Below are 26878 nucleotides of genomic sequence, written 5' to 3' on the forward strand. Positions count from 1 at the left end.
TGTGAGCAGCAATGAAGAGGAGGAAGCTCTGGAGACGCTGAAGTTTAACTTCAACATCGAGTCTCTGGGGCTGGTTCTGTACAGCACCGACCCAAAACAGGTCAGTCCCCTCATAGAGAACCGCTGGAGGAGGTTCCCTCCGTGTTTTAGAGGGTTTTCTGCTGCTTGTTATTATGTCCTACAGTGATGTGGACTCTCAGTCTTTAATGGTCCTCCTAGAGAAGACTGGCTTTAAAATAATCTTTAATAACATGGTTACCGATGCCAGAGCTACTTATGTTTCTAACCTAAAAGAATTGTGTTTGTCACCTTCAGTAACATTTTGAACCTGAAATGCTGATGTGGTTTTGCTCCCTGCAGCCGTCGGACCTGCAGCATCAGCAGAACCTGAGGCTGGGCGAGTTTGCGCTCCACCTGCTGAAGACTTCAGGGAAGATCCTGAGCAGCGGCAGCGTGGAGGTGACCACCGTGCTCAGCGGCTGCACGCTGGACGACCTGAGGGCGGGCATGGAGAGGACGACTTCACGGTAACACTCACATGAGCTCGCAGATGGGAAGCAGCACCATTACAGTAAAAGTCCTGAATTTTTGTTACAGACAGCTTGTTAAAAACCTCACAAACATGTAAACATTTTACTTTGGCTTTTCCAATAAGTCTTTGCAACACAATATTTATAATAACATTCATGTATGATTTATGTTTTGGACAGAACTAGCAATTTGATTGTGTTAGATTAAATATTTTAATTACAGGTCCTTTAGCAGATGCTCTTATCCAGAGCGACTTACAGTGAACTAAGTACAGGGACAGTCTCCCTGGAGCAACTCAGGGTTAAGTACCTTGCTCAGGGGTACAATGGTGGCAGCCTGGTATTAAACTCACAACCATCTGATGTTCTGTTTGGAAGCCAAACCACTAGGCCATCACCACCATTAGCAGGCTGTTGTGCTGTAAAGTTTCATTACGTTGTGGTCCCTGCAGGATGGTGGGCCGCAGAGACGAGGACAGCCCCGAGGCGATGATCGACGTGACGTACCGGCAGAGCGCTGCAGAGCGGGAGGTCGTGGCTGTCCTTCAGAAGCTCTACCTGTGTGCCAGCGTGGAGTTTCTGATGGCCGTCACAGATTTCTTCCTGCAGGCTCTGCCACAGATGCCCACCTCGGTACAGAGCAACAGACTGCCGCTGAGACAGACCACTGAGCCACGAGCCGACGGCAAGACCGGTAGGCCAAGGAAGTATAACGATGTAAATGTCTTCAACTCAGTTACAACTAAACACCGTGATAGAAACCTGTCAATCACAAGGTAGATTTATTAGAGAGGATGCAGGTTAATGCACTTCAGACCCGGAGGTTGCTGCTTGCTCTCAACAAGGAGATCAAAACAACTGTCAAGATGTACCAGTGTATATATATATATATAATTTATATGTTCTGGTTCTATTCCATATTATTGATTTTATTAATCATAACAATAAAGACCATTCAGACTCTGGAAGACAAAGTAAGAACAGAAATAAAACCCACGTGTTCTCTCTGCAGCCTCGACGCTCCGCACTCGCCTGCGGGCAGTGGTGGTGGACCCGGAGGTGGTGTTCGTGGCCAGCCTGATGAAGGCAGACGCCCCCGCCCTTGTGGCGTCCTTTCAGTGCGACTTCAGCCTGCAGGCCGAGGAGGACGGCACCCAGAACATGAGAGCCAACCTGAGGGAGCTGAAAGTCCTCGCCTGCCCCTTCATCCGGAACAAGGAGGACACTGCCGTCACCACCGTAAGATCACGTGACCATATAAGGGGCAGGAGAGAGAGACAGAGAGAGGGAGAAACGGTGTCCCCCCCAGCAGTCTAAGCCTATATCAGCATAACTAAGATATGCCTGAGCCAGCCCTAACTATAAGCTTTATCAGAGAGGAAAGTCTTCAGCCTGCTCTGACATGTGGAGAGGGTGTCTGCCTGCAGAAAAAACTGGGAGCTGGTTCCACAGGAGAAATGGGATCGGGTCTCAGAGACAGGTTGATGGCTTAGACGACGTGATTGTTGAAGTTAGTTGGTAAAGGTCGATCGTAGAAAAAGTAGTCTGGATATGAAGAGATGAAGGATTGGATCTCCTCCACAGACATTTCTTTAAATTACTTAAACTGTTGAAATTCTAGTCTAACTCAGACTTTTAGCGTAATACTTAGTCAAAAAAGAAGATCACTGGAGAAGTTCAAAGTTAGATACAAGTGGAGTTTATTACACACGTAAGTACATAACAAACTCTGAGTACCCAGCCAGCTGCGCACTGACCAAGATCTGGCTCTCCTCTTTATACCTTAGTTTTCATGGTGAAACCAAGATGAGGTTAAAAATGTCGTCTCATGTGCCCTGAATCCAGGCCTCTTGCTGGTAAATCGACCTGACATTTTCTGCTCCCCTCCCTCTGACTCAGCAGCTGAATCTGCCTGATCGTCCTTTAAGAGTGTCTTTCTGAGTCTTTTCCCATTTGAAGCTCTAGTGCTGTCTTTCTAGCAGGCGCCTGGCCCTCCTTATCTCATCCTCGATATACTATGGGTCTCATAAATCTACTTTCTTTATGAGCTTGAATTGGGAGACTCACTCTTCACTCACACCCCACTAAATGCTATTATTCAGGCCATCTCCCAGATGTTTACAGAGGCTGTACTCTCACACTTAAATTGATTATAATTTAATATTACACATTATATATATATATATATATATATATATATATATATATATATATTCATAATACAAACCATATACTTAGTAAAACCTACTGCAATTATGTACTAATAAAACCTATTACAGGACACACTCTATTAAACCCCATAATAAAACGCATACTAATAAAATCTGCCACAACAGTAGGATATTTTGCCTACTGGCTTGTAGTCCAGTAACAGGACTTCAACAGTTATTTAAAAATGTTCTGATAAAAGAGGATTATGTGGACAAACTTTCAGTTTCAACACCATATCCCAGAACAAGGTCCAGAGTGTGGTTTAAACAGTGAGTTGGTTCATGTACATTCTGACTGAACCCAGTGAATCTAATATTGAGATAAATGCATTATTAAGGCTCACTATCAACATCCACATGAATATTAAAGTCACCTACAATAATTACTTTATCTGTTTTAAGGACTAAATTTGATAAAAGTTCTGAGAATCCAGATAGAAATTCAGAATACGGACCAGGAGGGCGGTACACAGTAACAAATAAAACTGGCTTTATTGTTTTCCATGTTGGGTTTGAAAGCGTAAGAACAAGGCTTTCAAAATACGTTGAATACGGCTGGAGCTCCTCGATGGACGTGAGTATTAACATGACGAGTGGATTCATTTAGACATATTCTTCATGTCTCAGGTTTCAGTGAGACAAAATAAATCAGATTATCTGATATTAAATCATTTACTAGTCCAGCTTTAGATGACAAACATCTGACATCATTATCTGGAACCTGACAGCCGGCATCGGGATGATGACATGTGGCTCAACATGTCATCACTGGTTAGATTTGACAGGGACCAGAGAAAACTATGGAGTCCGACATCATCTTTGCATATCTACAGACTCCATTTATATGGTCACTGCTGTCTCAAACCTCACGTCTCAGAGCTACCGATAACCAGAGTGGGCTTCTCAGTGGGTCACTGAAGGGGGACAACCTGTTAGAAACAGTAAGCGGGTGGTGGTGAGCCAGGGGCTTCTGCTTACACTTCTTTCATAATCCCTGTGTTCTCTTATAATGATGTCTCTTCTGATGATAATATGCTGATTCTGGGCTAAAATCATGAGGATATCCTGATTGATTAATCCCATTGCAAAGTGTAATTAGATTATATCCACTGCAGGCAGAAAACACAGCGAGCAGCGTCTCAGAGCGGGGCTTCAGCCAGCCTGGAGAAGTGAAGACATGAGCTTCACTGACAAAAAAACACTGTTTTCAGAGGCTTTACGACTATCTCAGAGAATGTCTGATGTTTTTATTTAGTAAATGTACGGCTTTAATCTCTATTTTCTTTAAATCCTACAATGCCGCTGTATATATTGATATTCACTGTAAAAGGAATATTTTACTGGGTATAAGAGACAACAGCAAGTGTTTTTCACCTGAAGTCTTATTCCGTCCAATAGGTGTTGAGACCCTGCTCTGTCGCCTTGGAGACCAGAACCCACCCTAACCAACCGCTGAGCGGCTCTGTGACGGTGGAGGAAGTCATCGTCAAGGTACGTCCTTCAGCAGCATTTAAAGATTTATTCATGGATCTATTCACCTTCTGCTGCCCCGACTGTTTATTTCACCTCCAGTTTGAACTCATTTGTGCAGCGTTGTAAATGATAAATATTTTTCAAAGCTGCAGGATCTGATGGTTTTACAGCCTCCGTCTAGGAGGACGACTTATTTAAATGTGTTGAAATCACATGAGACATGTCAATAACTTTGTAGTTTCTTTGTGTAGATGGCCCCACTATGAGGAACTACTAAAGTACCAAAAGCTATTAGCACAGCGGCCAGCCGGCCTCCATACAGAAGCTCATGTCGACAGTTTTTATAAAAACTCACTGCCAGAAGGGGAGACAAAAGGTCTGAAAAGTTATAAATTAATCCAGTGACCAAATTAAATAAACGTTAGCGATATATATCTAACAAGATAGCTACGTAACGTTAGCTATATATCTTACCATCTATTATTATTATTATTATTATTTAATACCCGATGGTTAAACCTGCAGGTTCTTTTCTCGCAGGAAAAATTATTCATTATTCATTTATATAATAGTATAATAATTAATTAAAAAAGTTAAAATCAAATTATTTGGCAAATTAAGGATGTTGACCAAAGTCATTGCACTTCTGCTCAAAAACGGAAATAAGAACACAAAATTACAGAAGCGCCCGAGTTCAGGCGCAGAATAAGGAGAATAAAACACAAAGTTAAAGGTTGAGTTAGGAAACAGGTAAACATACTTTTAAATGTTTCTTATTCTTTATTTTATTATTCATCAGGAGAACACGCATTACTGTAAATCAGCCGGCTCATTTAAAATGTTATAAAAACAGAGAACAGGAAACATAAAAACCTGTTTTACAGAAATACACCAACAATATTATGTATATATCTATATCTATATCTATATATATATATATAGATATAGATATAGATATATATATCATATATAGATATCTATATCTATATATATAGATATAGATATATATATATATATCATATATAGATATATATACTGTATATATTATATTATATATATATACAACGTGGCCATGCAACAGGAAACGGTAAACATACACATACATAAATCAACGTCAAATGTATTTATATAGCACATTTGACATCACAGTTGAGGATTAAAATACCAAATAAACAAAAATAAAAGTAAATGACAAAATAAGAATAACTGAACATTCCATATAATAATAATAGTCATACATGATAAGGAATATTTCTACTAAATGTAGTCAGTGTGTCCACAGAAACAGAGTCCGTGAACTCACCACCAGTCTTTGTCCTGCAGATCTCTCCATTCATCCTCAACACAGTAATGACGATAACTGCCGCCATGACTGCGAAGCAGGGTGACGAGCAGAGTAAGGAGTCGCAGACGGAGGTCAGTGACCTCTGGTCTGTCATGAACATCTACGGTTGTAACTTCTGGTTCCTGGGAGTAGACGCGGCCACCGAGGTCACTGAGAGCTTCAGGGAGCAGGATGGACGCAGTGAGGGCGAGAGCTTCACCGCCGAGGTCAAGGTACCGCATCTCCTTTATTTTATTCTGAAACTGTACAGTGAGGTGTGTTTCCTGTTGACGAGGTGTTGTCTTCAGCTTTATTCTGAAAGTTCACAGTGTTTCCTGTCGATGCAGTGTTGTCTACGGCTCTTATTCTGAAACTTCAGTGTGTTTCCTGTTAATGCGGTGTTGTCTTTACATTACATTACAGTTAATTTAGCTGACGCTTTTGTCCAAAGAGACAATAAGTGCAAACAATCATGAGGATACAACTCTTGCAAGTATATTAGCTTCAAATAGGTACAATCCTTTAAAGAGCCTACGAAATGATAAACATGAAATTCTACTGATGATAGTAAATGCTATTTGTGGTGTAAAATAATGTGTTATTAATGACACTATTCCCGCAGTATTTAATAAATCACGATTTATTATGTCGACCAACGATGTTGACATCGCCACTACCTAAAACAGCCGACGCCATTTTCTGACGTCACACGTCAGACTGCACGGCAGACGTGGCACGGTCGGACTCTGGCTCGGATATTTCCACAGAATCGAGTGACAGTGAGTTGTCAATAGACTCGTTGCACCTTCAAGAAGAGGAGTTTATTGAAGAAGATGCCGGTGTCGTGGAATCAGATCATGCGGGCGAGTTTAACGTGGTGGAAACAGAGCAGCTCGAGACACAGTGTTCAAGATGGAGACACAGACGGGAGCTAACATGCGGATGATGGTGACGGTGATCCTGGATATGACGGAGACAACAGAACACAGACAGGTATATACATTTGACTATAATAGTAGTCTAGTATTATAGTAAATACATAATAATAAAACGTAACATTATCCTTGATCGTAAATATCAAGCTATCCTATATCGAGTTGATAGCTTGGTTTCCTTGAATTGTTATGAACCCGACTAGTTGTCCGCAAATTCTGTAAAGCTTGATAACTTGACTCTTTCTCGAAGTTTCTGCGGTTGAGATTCTATCGTTGTGTCTGATGTAAAACGTCATATATTACGAGCTGTATATAAAGTATTTGCTATTAGCTAACAAACAGACCAGAGGACAGCGCTGTTTTATAAAGTATAGTCTGCCTACTGACCGTCTCACGGCTGCCTATAGTAGCCGGAACACTTACCAGATGTTCATGGAAATTACGATGTCGTAACTTTACGAGAATGATGTGAAACGGGTAAAAGTTGCTACTAGGTAGGTCCAACCTCCTTACGACCATAACAGGCTTATGAGCTGCTTACGAGCCTGTCGTAAAACACAGGCATATAAGTAGTATGAAATTAAGATGACGTTAATATTGGCCTTTTTTCTGGATATTGCATATTGTGTACATGTCCTTACCACTCTTCTTTTGTACAATTAGGTGCATGTGTGAAAACTGTACAATTATGAAAGCAATTGAAGAGTGCCATTGCTGCCAAGAAAAGGATGTCATGGAGGAACTCAAAGAATATGAGGGACATGGTGCAAACATAACCTGCATAACAGATCACCCAGGATTCCAATCTAATTGTCTGGATGTTTGGGTGTTGCAGACAGCCTACCGTAATTATTTGAAGAGGGGCAGACAACAAGCAGGTGATTAGCCACGTAATGAAGTTACTTGTGTTCACAAATGTGTAGAGCTCAGAAACTTTGATGTATTTATTGGAAGTCGAATGGTCACTCTGGCAAAGTTACAGGATAAATATGGTTGAAGCAATTACCATTGACATGTATTATCTTGTATTTTACAGAATGTATCGCTGTGTGGCATACCGCCAGCTGGTGAGATATTGCTGGGGAATACTTGGTAAGAACCACAGAATGCCATCATGTGCCATTCAAAAGATCTGTGCTACGTTTCCATCTGACAACTACACGTCGTTCAAGTATCCAGCACTTTATTAGAGTCAATAACAAAACACAATGTCAGTTCAGTGATTGAATCTGCTTCTCTACAGCACAACAGCATCCCTCTTGTTTGGTTCTTCCACCAACTGCTGAATGGATCTGGGACTTCGAAAGGTTCCTCATCAACATTGTCTTGTCACAAGCATAGAGTCTCGGTCAAGAGTTCATTAACAGTTGTATGTACAGTTCTGGTCACCATTATTGGCAACCATGAAATTGTAGAATATCTACTGGAAAAAAATTAATCAAGTGAAACAGCTTTGGTCTATAGACACTGATGATTGGTACAGAACAGCAAATGATGAAACAATAACACTTTAAAAATCAAGGAAAAACTATAAAAACTGAAAGATTGCCATGACACTGGTATTGGCAACCTTCAAATTGTTTTGAAAGAAATATTTACATTTGACTCACCAGTGATGAATTATAAATGACACTCACCTGTGATCAATTGTCAGTGCCCACATGACTTAATGAATTAACCAATGAATGATGACTTTAATGCTTAAACAATCCACATGTTATTCCCTGTTCCTGTTTCACAATGGTGAAGACAATGGAGTTGTGTGAGAGCATCAGAAGTGCTATTATCACCAAACACAAGACCTCTAAAGGGCACAAGGCCATCTCCAAAGACCTTGGTATCCCTGTTTGAACAGTGCGCAAAGTTATTAAGAAGTTTGCTAAGCATGGAACTGTTAAGAACCTCCCTGGACGTGGTGGTAAGAGGAAAATCAATGCGAGAAGTCTTCGAAGGTTGATGCAAACTGTGGAAAAAACACCACGTAAAACATGCAAAGAGCTGAAGGTTGACCTGGAACAATCTGGAGTCATGGTTTCAACACGTACCATACGCCGCACACTAAACCAAGAAGGGCTTTATGGGTGAAGGCCAAGAAGGACCCCACTGCTGACAAAAAGGCATAAAGAGGATCGACTGATCTTTGCCAAAGAGTACCTGGACAAACCACAATCCTTCTGGGCAAATGTTCTGTGGACAGACGAAACCAAAATAGAGCTTTTTGGCAAAGCACACCAGTGATTTGTTTATAGATGACAAAATTAAGCTTATATGGAAAAGAACACCCTACCTACAGTTAAGCATGGTGGAGGATCCATAATGTTGTGGGGCTGCCTCTGGTACTGGAGGCCTTGGTATTTTGTGAGGTATTGAAGGAATCATGAAATCAGAGGATTACCAAGGGATTTTAGAGCGAAATGTGCTACCCAGTGTAAGAAAACTAGGTTTGGGTCGAAGATCATGGGTTCTCCAGCACGATAAAGACCCAAAGCACACATCCAAAAGCACTCAAGAATGGTTGAAAAGGAAAAGATTTACTGTTTGAAACTGGCCAGCAATGAGTCCTGATCTCAATCTCATTTAAAATCTTTGGGGAGAACTGAAATCTGCCATTGGGGAAAGGAATCCTGCAAATGTTCAAGAGCTTGAACAAATTCCAAAGGAAGAGTGGGAGAAACTACCAGCTGACAAGTGCAAGGAGCTTATAGATGGCTACAAGAAACGTTTGGAGGCAGTCATCGTTGCCAAAGGGTGTGCAACCAAATATTAAGGAAGGGTGCCTTTATTACTGTCCAGGTCATATTTTCTATTTCTATTTTTAAATTACTACATGTAAGTTGAAAAAGAATATGTTTTTGTTGTTTTTGATGTATGTATGTATATATATTATATATAATATGTGTGTGTAGGTGTATCTGTATTTGTATCTTACATATCAATTTATTAAATATTATGATGCTGACAGTTGGAACAACCAACATGGATTGGAACTTGCAGTCCAGCTGACCTGACACGTGGTCACCCCTGCATGGACTTGTGGTGTATCCGTGGAGGGGATTCGTCTGCACAATTCATTCTGACATGTCTGAAATGTACAGAACACAACTTTACTAATAAATCTTTCAAACCAGCTTGTAATTGTATTGCACGTTTATACATGTCTGCATAAAGAAAATATCTAATAACATTTATAATAAAAGATGTGGTTGTGAGAGCAATGATATCAAATCACACAATTAAATATATGAATTATGTACATGCATGTGGTGATGCTATACATTGTATTTTTAACACGTCAGTGTGCAGGTCTACTGGTACTACAACTGTAATGTACAGATGACGTACAGTCTGTATACTTACTGGTGTAGACACAGCTTCCTCCCCAGTGTGGATGTCCAATAGATGGTCACTGATCATACATGTATCCTCAGTTCTGTCAGTGGCTTCATTCACCAATGTTTCAATACCTATGTAATAATAGTGTGATTAAAAGTTAAATAGACTCAAGCTTTTACTCAAACCACAGAATAAAATGGGGAAGCCTGTTATAAACATTGAATCTATACTTAATTAAGCTAATGAAGTGTAATTAGCTAAAGTTATTAATACTACAAACAATAACACACAGATATCGGCTAGGGCCTGGGGTAAACTCGTTACATACAGTAGGCCTAGACCGATTATGGCTTCATGCTTTTAACAATAAATAAATTAAACAACAAGTAGAATGGCTTAGCTTTGCTCTCTCCCTTTTGGCAAATGCATTTTGTGATTCTCTTTGGTGGAGTACTCTGCATCGGGCGGATGTGTTTGAGTCACGGGCGTGGTGTGGTGGCTTGTGCTGGCTGGGGTCTTGGCAGTATTGTCGGCACAGCATCTGCGTTCAGTTTAAACTTCTTTTTGTATCCCATTTCCTTGGCGAGCATAGTTGATTGTTCGAAACACGATCTCTCAAAGTGCTGGCCACAAATCGTTGGTTTCATCGACCCCAGTTTTCCTGCTCCAGCAAAGTCTGTTGTCATTCCAGACACTTGTCTTGCCCGTAAACGCAACATTTTATCATCTTTTGGCCACAGAAAGCTAGATTTGGAGATGGCCCCACATCCCCTTACAACACATTGCTTGCCAATTGTTCTTGGCGATCTATTGTTGTCTATTCTTTATCATAGTAATTGGCATCAATCTTTGCTGGACGCTTCAACACATACAAACACTGGTGGCTGTGTTCTACTTGTGACGTCATCACCCGAAAATTATCGAAGTGGATGTTCCCGGCGCAGCGACCGATTGTTGTTAGTGGACGTCTTTTTTAAGCTGTTAGGATCGTGATTTATTAAGAATACATCAATAATAAAAATATATATATGGCACATTTCACAATAGAAATGCAACCTCTATCATATACCAAGCCCAATAACACTGACAAAATAGCATTTCGTAGGCTCTTTAACCCTTTAACACCTAAGCCTAAAAAGCCTCAACATTTTCGCCTGGACTTTTTAGCTTATTTTGACTATAAAAAGGTCAGAAAATGTCTTGTGAGTAAGTAATTTTGCCCATTTTCCAACAATACCAGGAACTTTCCATATCTGGCAGTCATTTACAATTTATTGCATGTTATGAGAGTGTAATAACAGTTTAAAATGAAGAGAAACACAAAAGCGGAATTTGAGTTTAGTGGTTTAGTGAACAAAAAACACTGCAATTGTACATGAATAAGAGATTTAACATGTTAGATTTGAAGTTTGAAATGTATACAACTATTTCCAGTAAAAGTTTTGAGTCTTTTACTCTTATATCTGCAAAAACAGGCCATAAAATGGAAAATATGTCCAGGCGTTTTTCCTCACACAGGGTAATTCTCTCCTCTTTCAGTGTCCCTTCACATGCAGAGGTCTTGGTGGTACTGCCAGTGACTGTTCCTGTTGCTCCTGATTTCTCTGGGTCACTCATATGAAGATTAGATCAAATGGCCATGAACTGTCCTGTACAGTCTGGGGACATGACAGTGGCAGGGAATGACACATGGAAAATGGTTTGCTTACACCAAAAGTTGCTCATCTTTCTGCAGGTCCAAAACTGACAAGTACAGCAACAAGCGTGTGGACTTCTTCATTTCTTTTGGAGTTATTTCAGTCCCGATGAACTTTCTCCCTCTCTCCAGGCTTTTGGCTGCTTGTTTGCGTATTCAGAGAGGAGTTTGAAAACTGCAGCATCAAAGTGGGAATAAATGTCACCTGGTGCTGGGTTTTCCATATTGAGAGGGGCTTGGACACCTGGGGTCCATCATCGGGCTCTGCCTCAGTCTGCCATGTTGTGGTGTGAAGTGGTGAGGGGCTTCTGTGTCTGACAGCATCACCAGATCATCCAGCATCCCCACAGCTCCCTCTACAGGCCTGAATGTGATCTCTGGTGACACCTCCTCCTCTCCTGCTCCAGCCTGCACACAGCCTCTGCTAGGACACAGGCTACTTGAAGAAGACGCGCACATTTACGCATATAAAGTACAATTACACACCTAGTACAACCTTACAGACTTGGTACACTGTTCTAAACAAGTCACCACGCAATACAAGTGTTGATTTACATACCGTCTTGCTTCCATTTGAATTAAATCCGCTGTTTTCCGGCTCTATTTCTCCGCAGTGTTGTTTGTGTCTCTCCAGCGCTTTGTGTATTCGCTCAGAACAAAGGCGCTGTTTCGCGGGCTTCCGGGAGGGCCGTAAGTGAAGTTACCGTAATGTGTCGATATATGCTGTAAAGCGCAGAGTCTCAGCTTTCGTCGCCGACACATTCGGTGTTAAAAGGTTAAGTGAGCTATAGAGGTCATGTAGGCAGTAATCAAGGCGTGGGATGACAAGAACCTGCGTTGCAAAATCAAATAAAATATATTTATATAGCCCAATATCACAAATTACACATTTGTCTCAGTGTGCTTTACAGACTGTACAGCATATGATACCCTCTGTCTTCAGACCCTTGCACCGCACAAGGAAAAGCTTCCTAAAAGAAACCCCACAATTAAAGGAGGAAAAAAGTCTGTCCTTCAGTTACAGCGATGTTGGCACTGAAGGACAGTTGGTCGTCCAGTGTCACACCCAGATTCCTTGCAGTCCAAGTCGGGGAAACAACAGAGGCGCCGATGTTGATGGTAAGGTCTTGGATGGAAGAGCCCTTTCCCGGAAGGAAAAGGAGTTTGGTCTTGTCAAGTTTAAGTTTTAAGTGATGTGCAGCCATCTACCGAGAGATATCAGCCAGACAAGCCGAGATCCACCTGGGTTTCAGATCTGGGAAAAGACAGAATCAGTTGAGTGTCATCTGCGTAGCTGTGGTAGGAGAAGCCATGATAGTGAATGACAGAGCCAAGTGAGTTGGTGTACAGAGAAAAGAGGAGGGGACCCAGGACGGAGCCCTGAAGTACCCCGGTTGTGAGTTGACAAGGGTCCAACAGAGACCCTCTCCAAGTTATCCTGTATGTGGAATCCTTTAGGTAGGATTCAAGCAGGGAGATAGCAGAGCCTGAGACCCCAGTTATTGGAGAGTGTAGAGGAGGATCTGGTGGTTCACTGTGTCAAATGCAGCAGAAAGGTCCAGAAGGATGACAACAGAGAGGGAGGCTGCTCAAGCAGCGTGAAGTTCCTCAGTGACAGCGAAGAGGGCAGTCTCAGTTGAGTGGCCTGCCTTTAAACCAGATTGGTGCGGATCGAGAAGGTTGTTCTGGTGAAGGTAAGATGAGAGTTGATTAATGACTCAAGTGTTTTGGAAAGAAATGAAAGAAGAGAGACAGGTCTGTAGTTGTTCACTTCAGAGGGGTCGAGTGAGGGTTTCTTTTTAGAGAGGGTTCACTCTTGCCTCATTAAAATTGTTAGGAAAGCAACCAGTTGTTAAGGAAGTGTTGATGAGATGGTGAGAAAAGGAAGGAGGTCAGGGGCAATAGACTGGAGAAGGTGAGAGGGGATAGGGTTCAGAGGGCAGGTGGTGGGGGGAGAGGTAACGGGAGATAGAACTTCATTTGAAGAGAGGGTGGAGAAAAGAGGGAAGTGATGTTGATGTCAATCGGTATGTTGGAGAATGAAGAGCGTATGCCATCTATCTTTTTTACAAAGTAGTTGACAAAGTGGGACGGTAGGAGAGAAAAAGGAGGTGGGGTACTGGGGGGGATCAAGGAGGGTGGAGAAAAGGTTTTTGGGGTTGGAGAAAGAGGATTGAATGAATTTGTTGGAAGAAAGTGCTTTTTGCTTCAGAAATAGAAGAGAGAAGAGTTTGAAAGGCAAGTAGGTCGTCAGAGTGTTCTGATTTCAATAATTTTCTTTCAGCTCCCCGTAGGATGGTTCTGTCAGCACGCACAGAGTCATCCAACCAGGGAGCTGGAGGGGACTGGCAAACCTGCTGCAAGGTGAAAGGACAGAGAGAGTCCAGAGAGGACAGAGTAGCAAGTAGAATGTCTGTGGCAGAGTTGGCAAGCATGACTGAGAAGGAGTCAGGAGAAGGAAGGGCCGAGAGGACAGCTGAGGCAAGAGAAGAGGGCGCGAAGGTTACGGCAGAGAGGTACAGTTTTCTGTTGTTTTCTCTGACTGGATGTTGAAGTCACCGAGAAGTACGAGCAGAGGGCTATTTTCAGGTATGTTTGACAGGAGAACGTCCAATTCCTCCAAAAACTCCCCCAGAGGACCGTAGGCTTAGTTACAGTGACGGCATGAAATTCGAAAGACTCCATCTGCGGGAGATCAGCAGACCAGTGCCACCTCCTTGGCCAGTGGCTCTGGGCGAGTGGGAGAAGTCGCTGTGGAGAGAGCAGCAGTGGTGGAAGTGTTATCAGGTGTGATCCAAGTCTCAGTGAGGTCAAGGAATTACTGGGAGGCGTAGCCAGAGATGCACTCAGTCTTGCGAGTGGCCGACCGGCAGTTCCACAGGCCTCCTGTGACGAGGTGTTGGGTATGAGAGGAGCGGGTGGGATATACAAAAGCAGAGAGGTTACGGTGGTGTTGTGAACATGTGCGAGGCCTGTAATATCTACAAGAGACATGAATGGGAATGGAAAATATACACATTTGAATAAGGAAAGGGAAGAGCAAGCAAACCGAAATACTTAGCCCAGTGGTGTTGTCTGTGCCTCCCACTTGTCCTCCCACAAAAGACTCCTATGTCTTTGTCTTCCTGAGTCTTCGTCCGATGAGGCTGCTGCTCCAACGCATGCTGTTTCCTTAAAATTCCTAGGTGGCTACAGCTGTGTTAGCCACACCCACTGTAATAATAATAATGATAATACATTTTATTTATAAAGCGCTTTTAAAAAGTGCTTGACGCACTGTAATCAGTTCACAGGATGGGTCTAACTCAGGGGTGTCCAAACATTTTTCACTGAGGGCCACATACAGAAAAATATACGAAGGGCTGGGCCACTCATACTTTTGAGGTATATTCCCTAAAAAACAAAACAATCAACCAATCAAGCTTGTTAAACAAATAAGTTATTGGGCTTGTTAACACATCAACTAACGTTAGTTAGAAAATGTTATCAACTTTAATTGACTGAATGTATTGAAAAATTGAGCTTATTAACATAAATACTGTGTAATATATGTTTTAACTCTCCTATAATGAGAACAGCGTTGCACTCAGTGGTAGCAGTTAGGCTGCGCTTTGGTCTGAAGGATGCTGCAGGTCAGGAATAAGTTTGGTGGTTGAGATACAAAGGACATCACAGAGATGCTGTCGCTCATTTTGGTTCTCAACCTGCTTTTGTTAACAGAGAAAATGTTTGCTCACATATATGAGCCGAACAGACTCATCATTCTGTGTGTGGCGTCTCATCAGAGGAAACTTTTCCAAGCTCCGGTAGAAGTCGGGGAGGGAGAGAAGCTGATGTTGATTCTTCAGGGAATTATCGTATATATTTATTATTATATAAGTTTATATAGTTGCAGACTCTCTTAAACTTCTTCTGCATTCATCAGCTCGATTTCTTTCTCAACGATAGAAACATCTTGGAAGTGCTGACTGATTCTGTGATGAGACGTGACATGAGATGAGAGACGTGATCACAGACACGTTTCCCCTCGTTATCAGAAAGCTTGGCATTCGGAAAAGCACATTTGATTTCGGACAGCGTGGGGAAGTGCGCAACATGGAAGTTGCGTAGTTGTGTCTCAAAGAGACGGAGCTTCACACAGAATGCTTTCATGTAGCAGTAGGCTCTTGTTCAGTGTTGAGATGACCAGTAAGATCAACTAAAAATGCCAGGTCTGCCAAACATGGAGGGTCTCTCAGCTCATGAAGAAGTCGCTCCTTCTCTTTCAAAAACAGATCGATTTCTGATCTCAGGGAATAAAACCGCTGCAGCACGGAGCCGCGACTCAGCCAGCGCACATCAGAACTGTGGAGCACGTCCCCGTATTCAGCATCGACATCAGACAGGAAAGCTTGAAATTCTCTGTGGTAAAGTCCTCGTGCTCGAATTATGTCGTGCCCTTTAGACTCCTAAGACCAAGCAGCTCTTCCGTAACGCAAAAGTTATCGTCAACTCCCCGCAAAGAAAATGAACAGCTGTGCTCTCATCACATGCAATCGAGTAAAAATCAAAAGCACAAGCTTTATCTGACACTTGATGTTTTAAGTTAGCTGACAATACAAAACTGTGTTTCTGTGTTAGAACTAAGAAGTACAAAACATTCAAGCGCAAGTTTCTATCTGGGACATATTCCATTATACTTTTAGAATTTGCTGCGGGCCAATTAAAAATGGGCCGCGGGCCGTAGTTTGGACACCCCTGGTCTAACTGATGGCTTACTATTGAAACTTCGCTATCAAGACAACTTACAACAACTGTTGACAGGGTGTTGTCTTCAGCGCTTATTCTGAAACTTTAGAGGTGTGTTTCCTGTTGAAGTGGTGTTGTCTTCAGCTCTTATTCTGAAAGTTTCCGGTGTTGTCCTCTCAGGTGGTCCAGGTGACTCTGGAGTCCGGCTCGGGTCACCGGACCGCTCCTCTACTGCTTGCCGAGTCCTCCTTCAGCGGCTCGGCCAGAAACTGGTCTTCTTTGCTGCAGCTGAGAGCTGACATGACTCTGGAGGTCAGAATGTTATTATATTACTTTAAATGTTGAACATTAAAATCTATTCCCTACTTGCTTGCGTCACTGCAGCTGCTGGAGAAAGAAACAAATATATAAAATAATAAATATGTTTTATCATCAATATGATGTATAATGTGTGTCTGCAGGTGAACTACTTTAATGAGCTGCAGGCGGTGTGGGAGCCTCTGATCGAGCTTGTGGACGGCGGCAGACGCAGGTGGAACCTGGAGCTAGAGGTGAATCTGAAAGACATTTATGTGGAGGTGTATTAAACAGTTGCTGTGAGGTGTTTTATTTTGAAGGATCATGTTAAGGATATGTTTGTTCCTGCAGATGAAGAACAGCCCGCTACAGGATAAGAGTCCCGTTCACGGAGACGACTTTGTCATCCTGCCTGAACCTCGCACGGCCGTCAGCATCTGCTCCAGAGACACGATGAACATCACCGTGTCCCAGTGCAGCCTCCGCGTCCTGCACAACCTTGCCACGGTAAAACAGCAGGAGTTTAGGGTCTATAAGCACAAAGTGGGTCAACAGTAGAAAGAAAACACCTGAAGCTCCATGTCGACCAGCCCTGAAGTGTTTTATAATCCATAAACAACCAACTTCCTGTTGACGTTCCACAGCACTGATAAAGAAACCGAAGCTAAACCTACTGACCTATGCTGCTCAAACAGGGAAATATGATATAGGGAAATATTAATTAATTCATAAACCATTAGCTCTGCCTTAGACCCTTTGTTCAGTGTCCAGCAGCTCCATAGACATGTTGAACTCTCTCTGCTGTGTTTCAGGCATTCTCAGAGGGCACAGGGTCCAGCTTCGACCCCTCCCTAAAGGAGAAGGCCCCCTTCACCATCAGGAACGCTCTGGGGATCCCTCTCATTGTGCAGCACAGCGCCACCCTGAGGCCTCTGGGCTCACTGGTGCAGGGGAAGCTCCACGAGCTGCTGGTGGATCAGACCATGGACTTGGAGCACTCCATGTTCAAAACGTCCTCACGGGGAAAACTGTCGGCTCTGCAGCGGCAAGAGAGCTGCCTGTTCAACCTCACCGTCGGTCAGAGCGCCTCGCTGTCACTAATGCTTAAACGTTATATCTGCTCCTACATATAGACACTCAGGACAACTTGTGTTCCTTCTAAGTGTAGCATCATACTTCAGGCATCACAGCTGTGTTGGTGTACACAGCTAAAACTTAGCTTACACCGCTGGTAGATAATAGACCGTCAGTGACAGCACTGACAGTTTAATGCAGTTTTTTGAAGACGCTTAGCCACTGGGCCGATGGTTGACAGCACCTTGCATGGTAGACAGCTATGAGAAAAAGTGAAATGAAGGGGATAATGATTAAAATGGCCGATGTGTCTCTGAACCTGCAGTTCCCTCCGGATACAGCGAGATCTCCAACATCGCTGTGAACAAACCTGGTCGCCGTCTCTACAACATCCGGGGTCCAATGCTGCAGGAGGCCGTTTCTGTTCTGCTGCAGATCGACGCCGCTGATGGAAACAAGGTCATCACGGTCCGCTCACCGCTGCAGGTCTGAACCTCAGAAACCTTAGAAACCCCAGAAACGTCAGAAACCTTAGAAACCCCAGACACCTTAGGAACCCCCAGAAACCTTAGACACTTCAGAAACTTTAGAAACCCCAGAACCCTTAGAAACCCCAGAACCCTTAGAAACTCCAGAAACCCCAGAAACCTTAGAACCCTTAGAAACCTAAGAAACCCCATATACCTTAGATACCTTAGATACCTTAGAAACCTCAGAAACCCCATAAACCTTAGAAACCTCAGAAACCTTACAAACCCCAGAAACTTAAGAACCAGCTCTCTGACGGTCTGAACACGCTGATGTTTGTTTCCTGTTTGTTTGTGTTTTAAGATAAAGAATCATTTCTCTGTGCCGTTCACCATCCTGATGTACTGCCCATCATCCAGGAGCCTGCAGAGCATCGGACAGGCCGAGCCCGAGAGGGAGTTTCACATTTCTTTAGCAACATACAGGTAACATCACATGACCTTATAAACTTACAGGTGACATCACATGACCTTAGAAACATTAGTAGTTCTTCTGACAGCCTGTTTTCAGGAGATATTGACGGTACAGTTTTTTCACCTCCCCCCTTCAGATGTCAGCTGTTTGTGCGTCCTGCGGGGCATCTCGACGGTCATTACAGCCCGTCCTCCACCTGTGTGGCATGGAAGGAGCAGGTGCACCACAGCTCGGAGGTGCGCTCGGTACTGCAGTGCCCCGCGGCCGACTGCAGCCTGCTGCCGCTGATGGTCAGCACGTTGGCTGTGCCCGACGAGCTGCGACACATCGCCAGCCACGGAGAGGAGGACTGGGACCCAGCCTACATCATCCACCTCCATCCTGTGGCCAGGCTGAGAAATCTGCTGCCCTACAGTGTGCGCTACATGATGGAGGTACAACAGTAAAAGTCTTTACATAGAAAATATGACAGAATCTATATTTATATATATATATATATATATATATATATATATATATATACATATATATATATATATATATATATATATATATATATATATATATATATATATATATATATATATATATATATAAAGATATAGATGTTATCCTGTGAATTACATCTAGAGCAGGTAGATTTAACATAATTTAGATCCATAGTAGGTGATATAAAGCTCAACATACACATCAATGCACACATAATTTTAGTTGCATGTATTTTCTGCAGTGCTCCATAATACAGCAGTGATGCGTGGACACCATGAAAATAGCATGTATTTATCCCATAGGGCAAACATGAGGAAATGTATCATGTAAATAAAGTCCCTCAGAGAAATATTGCAGTCTTTCACAATGTGTTAATTGACATTGTGATGATTATACCAATGATACCTTGCACAACCTTCTCAACGGGTAACTAACCCTTCATGTGGCACTTCCTCGTCAGAGCTCAGCGGACTCCTATGAGCTTCAGGAGGGAAGCACGTCGGACCTTGTGAACGCTCGTGTCTCAGGTGAGATCCTGTCCATTGTGCTGATGAAGTATCAGGGCCGTGACTGGCACGGACATATCCGGATCCAACAGGAAATGCCCGAGTTCCTGCCTGTGTGTCTCACCTGCAACTCGGACAGCAACATGTCAGTGGACGTAAGCGTGCATGTGACGAGGACTACTAGCTGCCTGCTGCTGTCGCTCTTCAGCCCCTACTGGATCATCAACAAGACTTCTCGCGTGCTGCAGTACCGAGCCGAGGACATCAGTGTCAAACACCCCGCCGACTACCGGGACATCGTCCTATTCTCCTTCAGGAAGAAGAACCTCTTCAGCAAGAGCAAGGTGAGAAATACAACATCTAATCTAAAGAACCTCTTCAGTAAGCTGACTGTGTGTTGTGTCTGTAAACAGACTGAATTTAAAAGCGCTTTTCCAATATTTTGCTACCACTCAAAGCACTTTACAACACTTGTCAGAATTAATAATAATAATAATAATAATAATAATACATTTTATTTATAAAGCGCTTTTAAAAGGTACTCAAAGACGACGCTTTACATGTACATATAACATTAGAAATTACATTAAGAAAAACAGGACATCAACATTTAAAATACATAGAACTAATTACGCATTAAAAGCAGATCTGAAGAGCTGGATTTTGATTTGGGATTTGAACATGGTGAGATCGGTACAGTCACGGATGTGTTTGGGGAGTGAGTTCCAGAGGGAGGGGGCGGCGATGGAGAAGGCTCTGTCACCCCTCTGTCAGGTGCTTGGTCCTTTGTGGCAGGGACAGGAGGTTGGCGTCGGAGGAACTGAGGGTGGGAGAGGGAGTGTGGTGATGGAGCAGGTCGGTGAGGTAGGAGGGGGCCTGGTTGTGGAGGGCTTTGTAGGTGAGGAGGAGGATTTAAAAATGGATGCCAGTGGAGGTTCTGCAGGACGGGGGTGATGTGGTCACGGGAGCAGGTGTGGGTGAGGAGACGGGCAGCAGAGTTTTGGATGTGTTGGAGTTTTTTGATGAGTTTGGATGGTGCGCCGTAGAGGAGGCTGTTGCAGTAGTCGAGTCTGGATGAGATGAAGGTGTGGATGAGGGTTTCGGCAGCAGAGAAGGAAAGTGATGCGTGGAGACGAGCTATATTTTTTAGATGAAAAAAGGCAGTTTTGGTGATCTGATTAATGTGGTTTGTGAAGGTGAGGTTGCTGTCGAAAATGACTCCAAGGTTCCGGATGTGTGGGAGGGAGACAGAGTGGAGTTATCGATGGTAAGGGAGAAGTTATTGTTGTAGAATTGACAAACATTCATACAGAGTCAGAGGCTACCTTACAAGGTGCCTCATTCACTCACATGCACTCACACACTGTTAGCCATCAGGAGTAATTTGGGGTTCAGTATCTTGCCCAAGGACACTTTGACATGTTTACAGCAGGGGCCGAGAATCGAACCACCCTTTAACCACTCCACCTCCTGAGCCTCAGCCGCCCCTGTGGGTTGTTGTTGTGAATGTGTGTTGTTGTAATTGTGTGTTATTTTGACTGTGTGTTTCTCTGACTGTGTTGCAGATCCAGCTGTGCATCTCCACCAGCTCCTGGTCCGATGCTTTCTCTCCGGACACCGTGGGAAGTTATGGCTGCGTCCGCTGCCCCGCCAACAACATGGACTTCCTGGTAACTAACAACCTGCATCTGTGTTCAGTACAAAGACTTTGGTTATTTTGTGTTGTTAAACTTTTTTTTTACCTGTGTGTGCAGGTGGGTGTGAGTATCCAAATGAGTAGTTTTAACCTGACCCGGATCGTCACCATGAGTCCGTTCTACACCCTGGTCAACAAGTCGTCCTATGAGCTGGAGGTCGGAGAGGTCAGCAGCCAGATGTCCACCAGGTGGCACTACATCTCCTCCACTGAGGTAAACACTACATTTCCTCCGCTGAGGTAAACACTACATTTCCTCTGTGTCGTTATTGTTATTGTGTTGTTGTTGTGTTGCAGTGCCTCCCTCTGTGGCCGGAGAACAGTTCGGGGAAGTTGTGTGTCCGTGTGGTTGGATCTGAATCCACCTCCAAGTTCTTCTTCTTTAACCGGCAGGACAACGGCACGCTGCTGAGCCTCGATGTGGTCAGTTTCATCATTTCACTAAGACATGATTCATCTCAATGAATCACTTGCAGAGTTACTAAAGATATTAAACTAAACATATTGCAGCACAAACACAAAAACAAGTTCTGCAGCTAAGCAAAATTTCACATAATATCACAGGAGCAGCAGGGACTGTTAGCTTTGAAGCAGTTAAAGGTGCATTTCACCCTTTGAGTTTTATTTTGGTCTTATGTATGCAGGTTAAGCAGCTGTAGAAGCCGCACAAACATTTTCTGTGTTTCTACGTGTGTGTGTTTTCAGTGTGGCGGGATCATCGTGGAAGTCAACATTTCGGACCACTCAACCATCATCAGCTTCAATGATTACTACGAAGGAGCAGCTCCAGCTCTGCTGCTCAACCACACACCCTGGGTCACTATCAGCTACAGGCAGAGGTACACACACACACTAGTCTGTGGCGCACTTACTTTTGCAATATTTATACATTTGCATTGAGCATGAACACTTTTATAGATGTGTTTATATTTGCATGTTTGATCAGGCTTTCCCGGCTCAGAAGGTTACAGGACTTTGTTACATTTCTTATCATCAGGTTTGTTTACATAACGGGTCCACACGGCTGAACTACGAGCAGCTTGTTAAATGTGCGAGTTTGTACTCGACCCTGTCAAACCTTCTCAGAGTATTCAAGGACACATTTGAGTCTATCACAATTCCAAGATGTTTGAATTATTTGACAACTTCTAATCTTTGTCCAAGTATAAGTATGTGCGGCTCAACAGTAGCTTTCTTTGTGAAATACATGTAGCAGACAGCAATGGTTTAACCATTCAGTAACATGGGCCATTGCATTGGTTAAGATGGAGATTTAAATTTTATTGCTGTATAAATATATTAATCAACATACATTTGAGTCTCTATCTGAGTGCATAGGGATAGCAGATTATTAACATATAAGCTAAATTAAAGTGGACCCAACATGGATCCTTATGGGATGCCAGTGGACTGATGGTTCTTGGCTTGAATTCAGAAAGGGAGGACTTTATCCGTCTGAGGGCATCTGGAGAGACACTGATAGCAGCATGATTTACAGTTTCAAAGGGTTTCCAAAGATCTAACAGCTCCAACAACAACATCCATTAACAATTCAACCTCTTAACAGAATCAGTTAGCTGGCTCTGAATCCAAAGTGCATTGGGGACAAGGTGTTGTTCATTCAAACAAGATTCATTCATTGAGTTTTCAAGTCTTTCTGTAACACATTCCATGATAAGGGTGCAGACTTTTCCAATTTCCGTAGGAGCATTTACGGGCAGCCCTACTTTGGTTGCCACCATGACAGTGACCAACAACATTGGTTAGAAAATTGGTGGGACATATTTCCTGAATTTCAATCCCTGCTCCCAAAGACTGCATGTGTGAAAAGGACTTAAGTCACTCATTTTAAAAATAAAACTCACCATAACAACTGATCAACACACCACAAGGTTTACTCTTTAAAAATGTGAAGAAAATGTGAGGTATGTATGAACGTTAACCGAAGATGATCACACTTTGAGATGTCGAGAAACAAGCACAGATTCACATTTTATTTTACTTAAATTTGCTCAATAATTTACACACAGTTTAATTTAAACCTATCCTTCCTCTCTGTCTTTATCGCTCAGCGGCTCAGTGACGGTTCACGAGCTGAAACCCAGCGAGGCTAGGCGCTTTGTGTGGGACGACCCAGCAGGCGTCCAGATGCTCAGCTGGAGCTGCATGGAGCACTGTGGAGAGCTGGACCTGCTGAAGGTCGGACACTATTCATATATAATATTAACTAAGTTTATTCTGTCCGTTCATGAAAATACAAAGAATTGTGGGATTGCAAACCATCCAACAAAAACTCCAATCATTCTAAAATATGACAAAGAGTTACAAATAAAATTGTATTTTGCTTTGTGTTTTTGTTTTTTTTGGTTTGCAACACATAGTTTTTCTTTGTGCTCCTCAGTTTTTATGAACTTGGTCCAGAAAAGTTAGCTCTTTAACAAAAAATCTTTCCTTAAAACTGAAAACAGATTTGAGAAAGATATTCAGTTTTTTCTGTTGCTCCCCATCAGCCAAATAAATCAATAAGATCACTTTAACCAAATTGAAAATATTAAGGAACAAGAAAATATCTCTGAGGAACCCCACTAGTGATTAATGGCATGTTAGCATCAACAAATGTGTAACAATTAATATAATAATATATGTTCAGCATGAAGCTTAGAACTTGGTCTTGTAGTTTTTGTTTTACAAAAAAATCCGACCGACAGATTTGTGGAACTTTTTGTTCATGACAATGAACAAACTTAATCAAACTCAAAATGTGGTTGAAAGTTTGGAAACAACCAAGTGGACCTTGAATTAATTTTTATTATATCATATGTTTTCAGCTTGTTCCTCTGCCCCTAAGTGGCCAACAAACAATTAAAAAAGGTTTAAATATGCACAATGTATAAACACTGCAATACCAGTTCAAATCACCTCATCATCATGCAGTAAAAAACAACATTTCTATCTTTGTGGTGACATCAAAGGAGTCTCTAAACACATTTATGTGGTTTGTGGGGACACAAACGGTAACAGGACTCCTGGTGTCAGATCCCCATATAGACAGTAAAACACAGTGTGTTTGTGTCTGCAGGACGATGTGGGGCAGTTCTCCTACGACAGCCTGTCTCAGGTGCACTGGGTTTCCTTCCTGGACGGACGCCAGCGGGTGCTGCTGTTCACGGAGGACGTCGGCATTGTGACGAAGGCTCGGCAGGCCGAGGAGCTCGAACAGTTTCAACAGGAAGTGAAGGTGTCGCTGCAAAACCTCGGACTGTCTCTGATCAACAACACCGGCCGGCAGGAGATCGCTTACATCGGCATCACCAGGTAATAATATTGATAATAATACATTTTGTTTGTATATTAAAATGCACTCAAAGACACGGTATTAAAAACAGTTTATGCAATGACGGTATTAAAACAATAACTATGAAAGAAGGGAGTCCATAGATATAAATATTTGAGTTTTGAGTGCCATTTCTAAAGAGGTCAATCATACGACACCCTCGGTCCTTAGACCCCTGCATTGGATTTAGGATACAGAAGCAACCTTTAAACGTGGAAACCTGCACCACGAGAAGATACCCCGGATGGCGAGTTACTGACATAATTTATGGGACATGAAGCATAAAGATAGAGATGAGAGAGGTGTAAGTCCCCCGGCAGTAGTCCAGATTTTCCCCTACCTAAATTCAAGGTGTTTTTTTTTTCTCAAAATATTGAACTCACTATTCACATTGACAGGTCTCTTTTATTAAATAAACTAAACACTTATGCTATTGATCTAATTTATGTGCACGTTTCAGTTTGTACTGTCTATTCACATGCACGGTGAGCACCCCTCTAAAGCAGTAAACCTAGGGGAAACACTTCACACTGCTAAGTCTATAGCAGCATAACTAGGGACTGGTCCAAGGCAAGCCTGATCAAGCCCTAACTATAAGCTTTATCGAAGAGGTCTTTAGCCCACAAATGAACTCGAACACGTCATGCTTCAAGTTTTTTGCTGCTTGATTCGAAATGAAAATTAGCTTGGTTCTTATTTTCATGAGTAATCCAGTGTTTCCCACTATTTATCTACAGTAGGCCTGCGCCAGGTTCATAATTACCTGGATATATTTGTTACTTCCATACGGGGGGGGGTCTGCACCTGTGGATTCAACACGGTGGGAACATCTCCCTGTAATGGTTCACCTGTGGGGGGGGGCTTCCCTGCTGCTGCTGGTGCGGTTGTCCTCAGAGCGTGAACATTCTGTGGCGATGTCGTGTTGAAACACGGGGCCCGCCACTTCACCATGACTGGGGGGTGACCACTCATCTCCATTGATCTGTACAACCAATGAGTTTGTTAGGGTTAGATTTAATTGTTTACTAAAGCACACATTTTTTTTTCCAGCTTCTTAATTTTGTTCTCAAGGTGCACAAGATTAATGCAAATGTTTTTATTTCATATTGCAATATTCTATATGGCAGAAAAAAGAAATATGGCAGTGTCAGTTTTCTTCAATACATGCAGTCCTCGTGGTCAGGAAAGAAAACCAAATATGTCGAACCTTGCTCCAACAAGCTAACGTTAGTTCATTTCCTCAGAATGGCCAAGTGTTTTTAATCCTTAGTGCTAGCAGAATCCTTAGTAATAATTGTTTTCTAGGGCTTAAAATCCAAATAGATGTTCCATTATATCCTTTATATTTTTGCCAGTATGGCTGTGAAGTTGGCATTACATTTCAATCTAAGTGGTTATAAGAAGGTCTTAAACAGTCTTAATTTAACTTGGAAAATCCTAGGATGTGTGTGCAAGCAGGAAGGGTGCAGCCATCAATGCAGAGAGAGAAATTGTGTCATGATTTATTGAGGGATTTAGGGCCGATGATGAGAATTTCAGATTTGTCACTGTTGAGTTTGAAGATAGTGAGTTAGTTTGTGAAGGTGGAGTGAGTGGCATCAGTAATGGATTCAGTGGAGATGTAGAGCGGGGTGTCGTCGGCATACCAAGGGACATCAAATCAAATGTATTCATATAGCCCAATATCACAAATTATACATTTGTCTCAGTGTGCTTTACAGACTGTACAGGATACGACACCCTCTGTCCTTAGACCCTCGCATCGCACAAGGAAAAACTTCCTACAGAGGTGTATGATAGGTAAACACATCATCACAGGAGTGTACCATGAAGCGAGATTAGTGAGTTAGCACATTATTTTGAGTTTTCTATCTTAACCTTGCTAGATCTCCCAAACGGATGCTGTAGGCCTAACCCGAGTTTCAGATTGAAAAGAAGCTTTTATTTAGAGAGCAAATATTATTAAGGATATTCTGTCTACAGATTCTCAGCTGAGGGAATATGTTATAAATACAAACTTGTTGAGTTGTAATGTTTAAATATGTTGCTTCAGTATGAAAGTGTAAGAGCTGCAAAAATGTTAGAAATAAACGGCAGGTGTTGAGAGGGCACCGAGTGATACAATTATTTTCTGTGTTACAGTTCAGGTGTGGTTTGGGAGATGAAGCCAAAGAATCGCTGGAAGCCGTTCAATCAGAAGAACATCAACCTGCTGGAGAAAACTTACCAGAACCAGCTGAGCAGGAAGACCGAGGGAGGCTGGGTGAAACTGGAGACCAACCTGGAGGTCAGAGGTCACCACGTATAAACA

At 42.6% G+C, this 26878-nt stretch overlaps 1 protein-coding gene and 1 long non-coding RNA gene across 2 annotated transcripts in view; both read left to right on the forward strand.

The window, feature by feature from the left end:
• Positions 1–26878, forward strand: part of vps13c (vacuolar protein sorting 13 homolog C) — a 48827-nt gene that overhangs the window by 1678 nt on the left and 20271 nt on the right. The window contains exons 2-22 of the mRNA XM_029427706.1: positions 7–100; positions 361–527; positions 983–1224; positions 1543–1769; positions 4139–4231; positions 5537–5770; positions 16410–16541; positions 16691–16780; positions 16878–17033; positions 17339–17603; positions 17926–18086; positions 18432–18553; positions 18679–18976; positions 19492–19881; positions 21103–21207; positions 21292–21447; positions 21531–21656; positions 21939–22072; positions 23306–23432; positions 24313–24548; positions 26710–26854. Coding sequence (XP_029283566.1) covers positions 7–100; positions 361–527; positions 983–1224; positions 1543–1769; positions 4139–4231; positions 5537–5770; positions 16410–16541; positions 16691–16780; positions 16878–17033; positions 17339–17603; positions 17926–18086; positions 18432–18553; positions 18679–18976; positions 19492–19881; positions 21103–21207; positions 21292–21447; positions 21531–21656; positions 21939–22072; positions 23306–23432; positions 24313–24548; positions 26710–26854 — 3700 coding nt within the window. The remainder of the gene's footprint in view (positions 1–6; positions 101–360; positions 528–982; positions 1225–1542; positions 1770–4138; positions 4232–5536; positions 5771–16409; positions 16542–16690; positions 16781–16877; positions 17034–17338; positions 17604–17925; positions 18087–18431; positions 18554–18678; positions 18977–19491; positions 19882–21102; positions 21208–21291; positions 21448–21530; positions 21657–21938; positions 22073–23305; positions 23433–24312; positions 24549–26709; positions 26855–26878) is intronic.
• Positions 6471–7567, forward strand: LOC115005753 (uncharacterized). The gene is made up of 3 exons (XR_003831982.1): positions 6471–6530; positions 7136–7350; positions 7509–7567. It is a non-coding gene; the product is annotated as an uncharacterized LOC115005753 (long non-coding RNA).

Source organism: Cottoperca gobio, unplaced genomic scaffold (genome assembly GCF_900634415.1).
Source record: "Cottoperca gobio unplaced genomic scaffold, fCotGob3.1 fCotGob3_360arrow_ctg1, whole genome shotgun sequence".
NCBI lineage: Eukaryota > Metazoa > Chordata > Actinopteri > Perciformes > Bovichtidae > Cottoperca > Cottoperca gobio.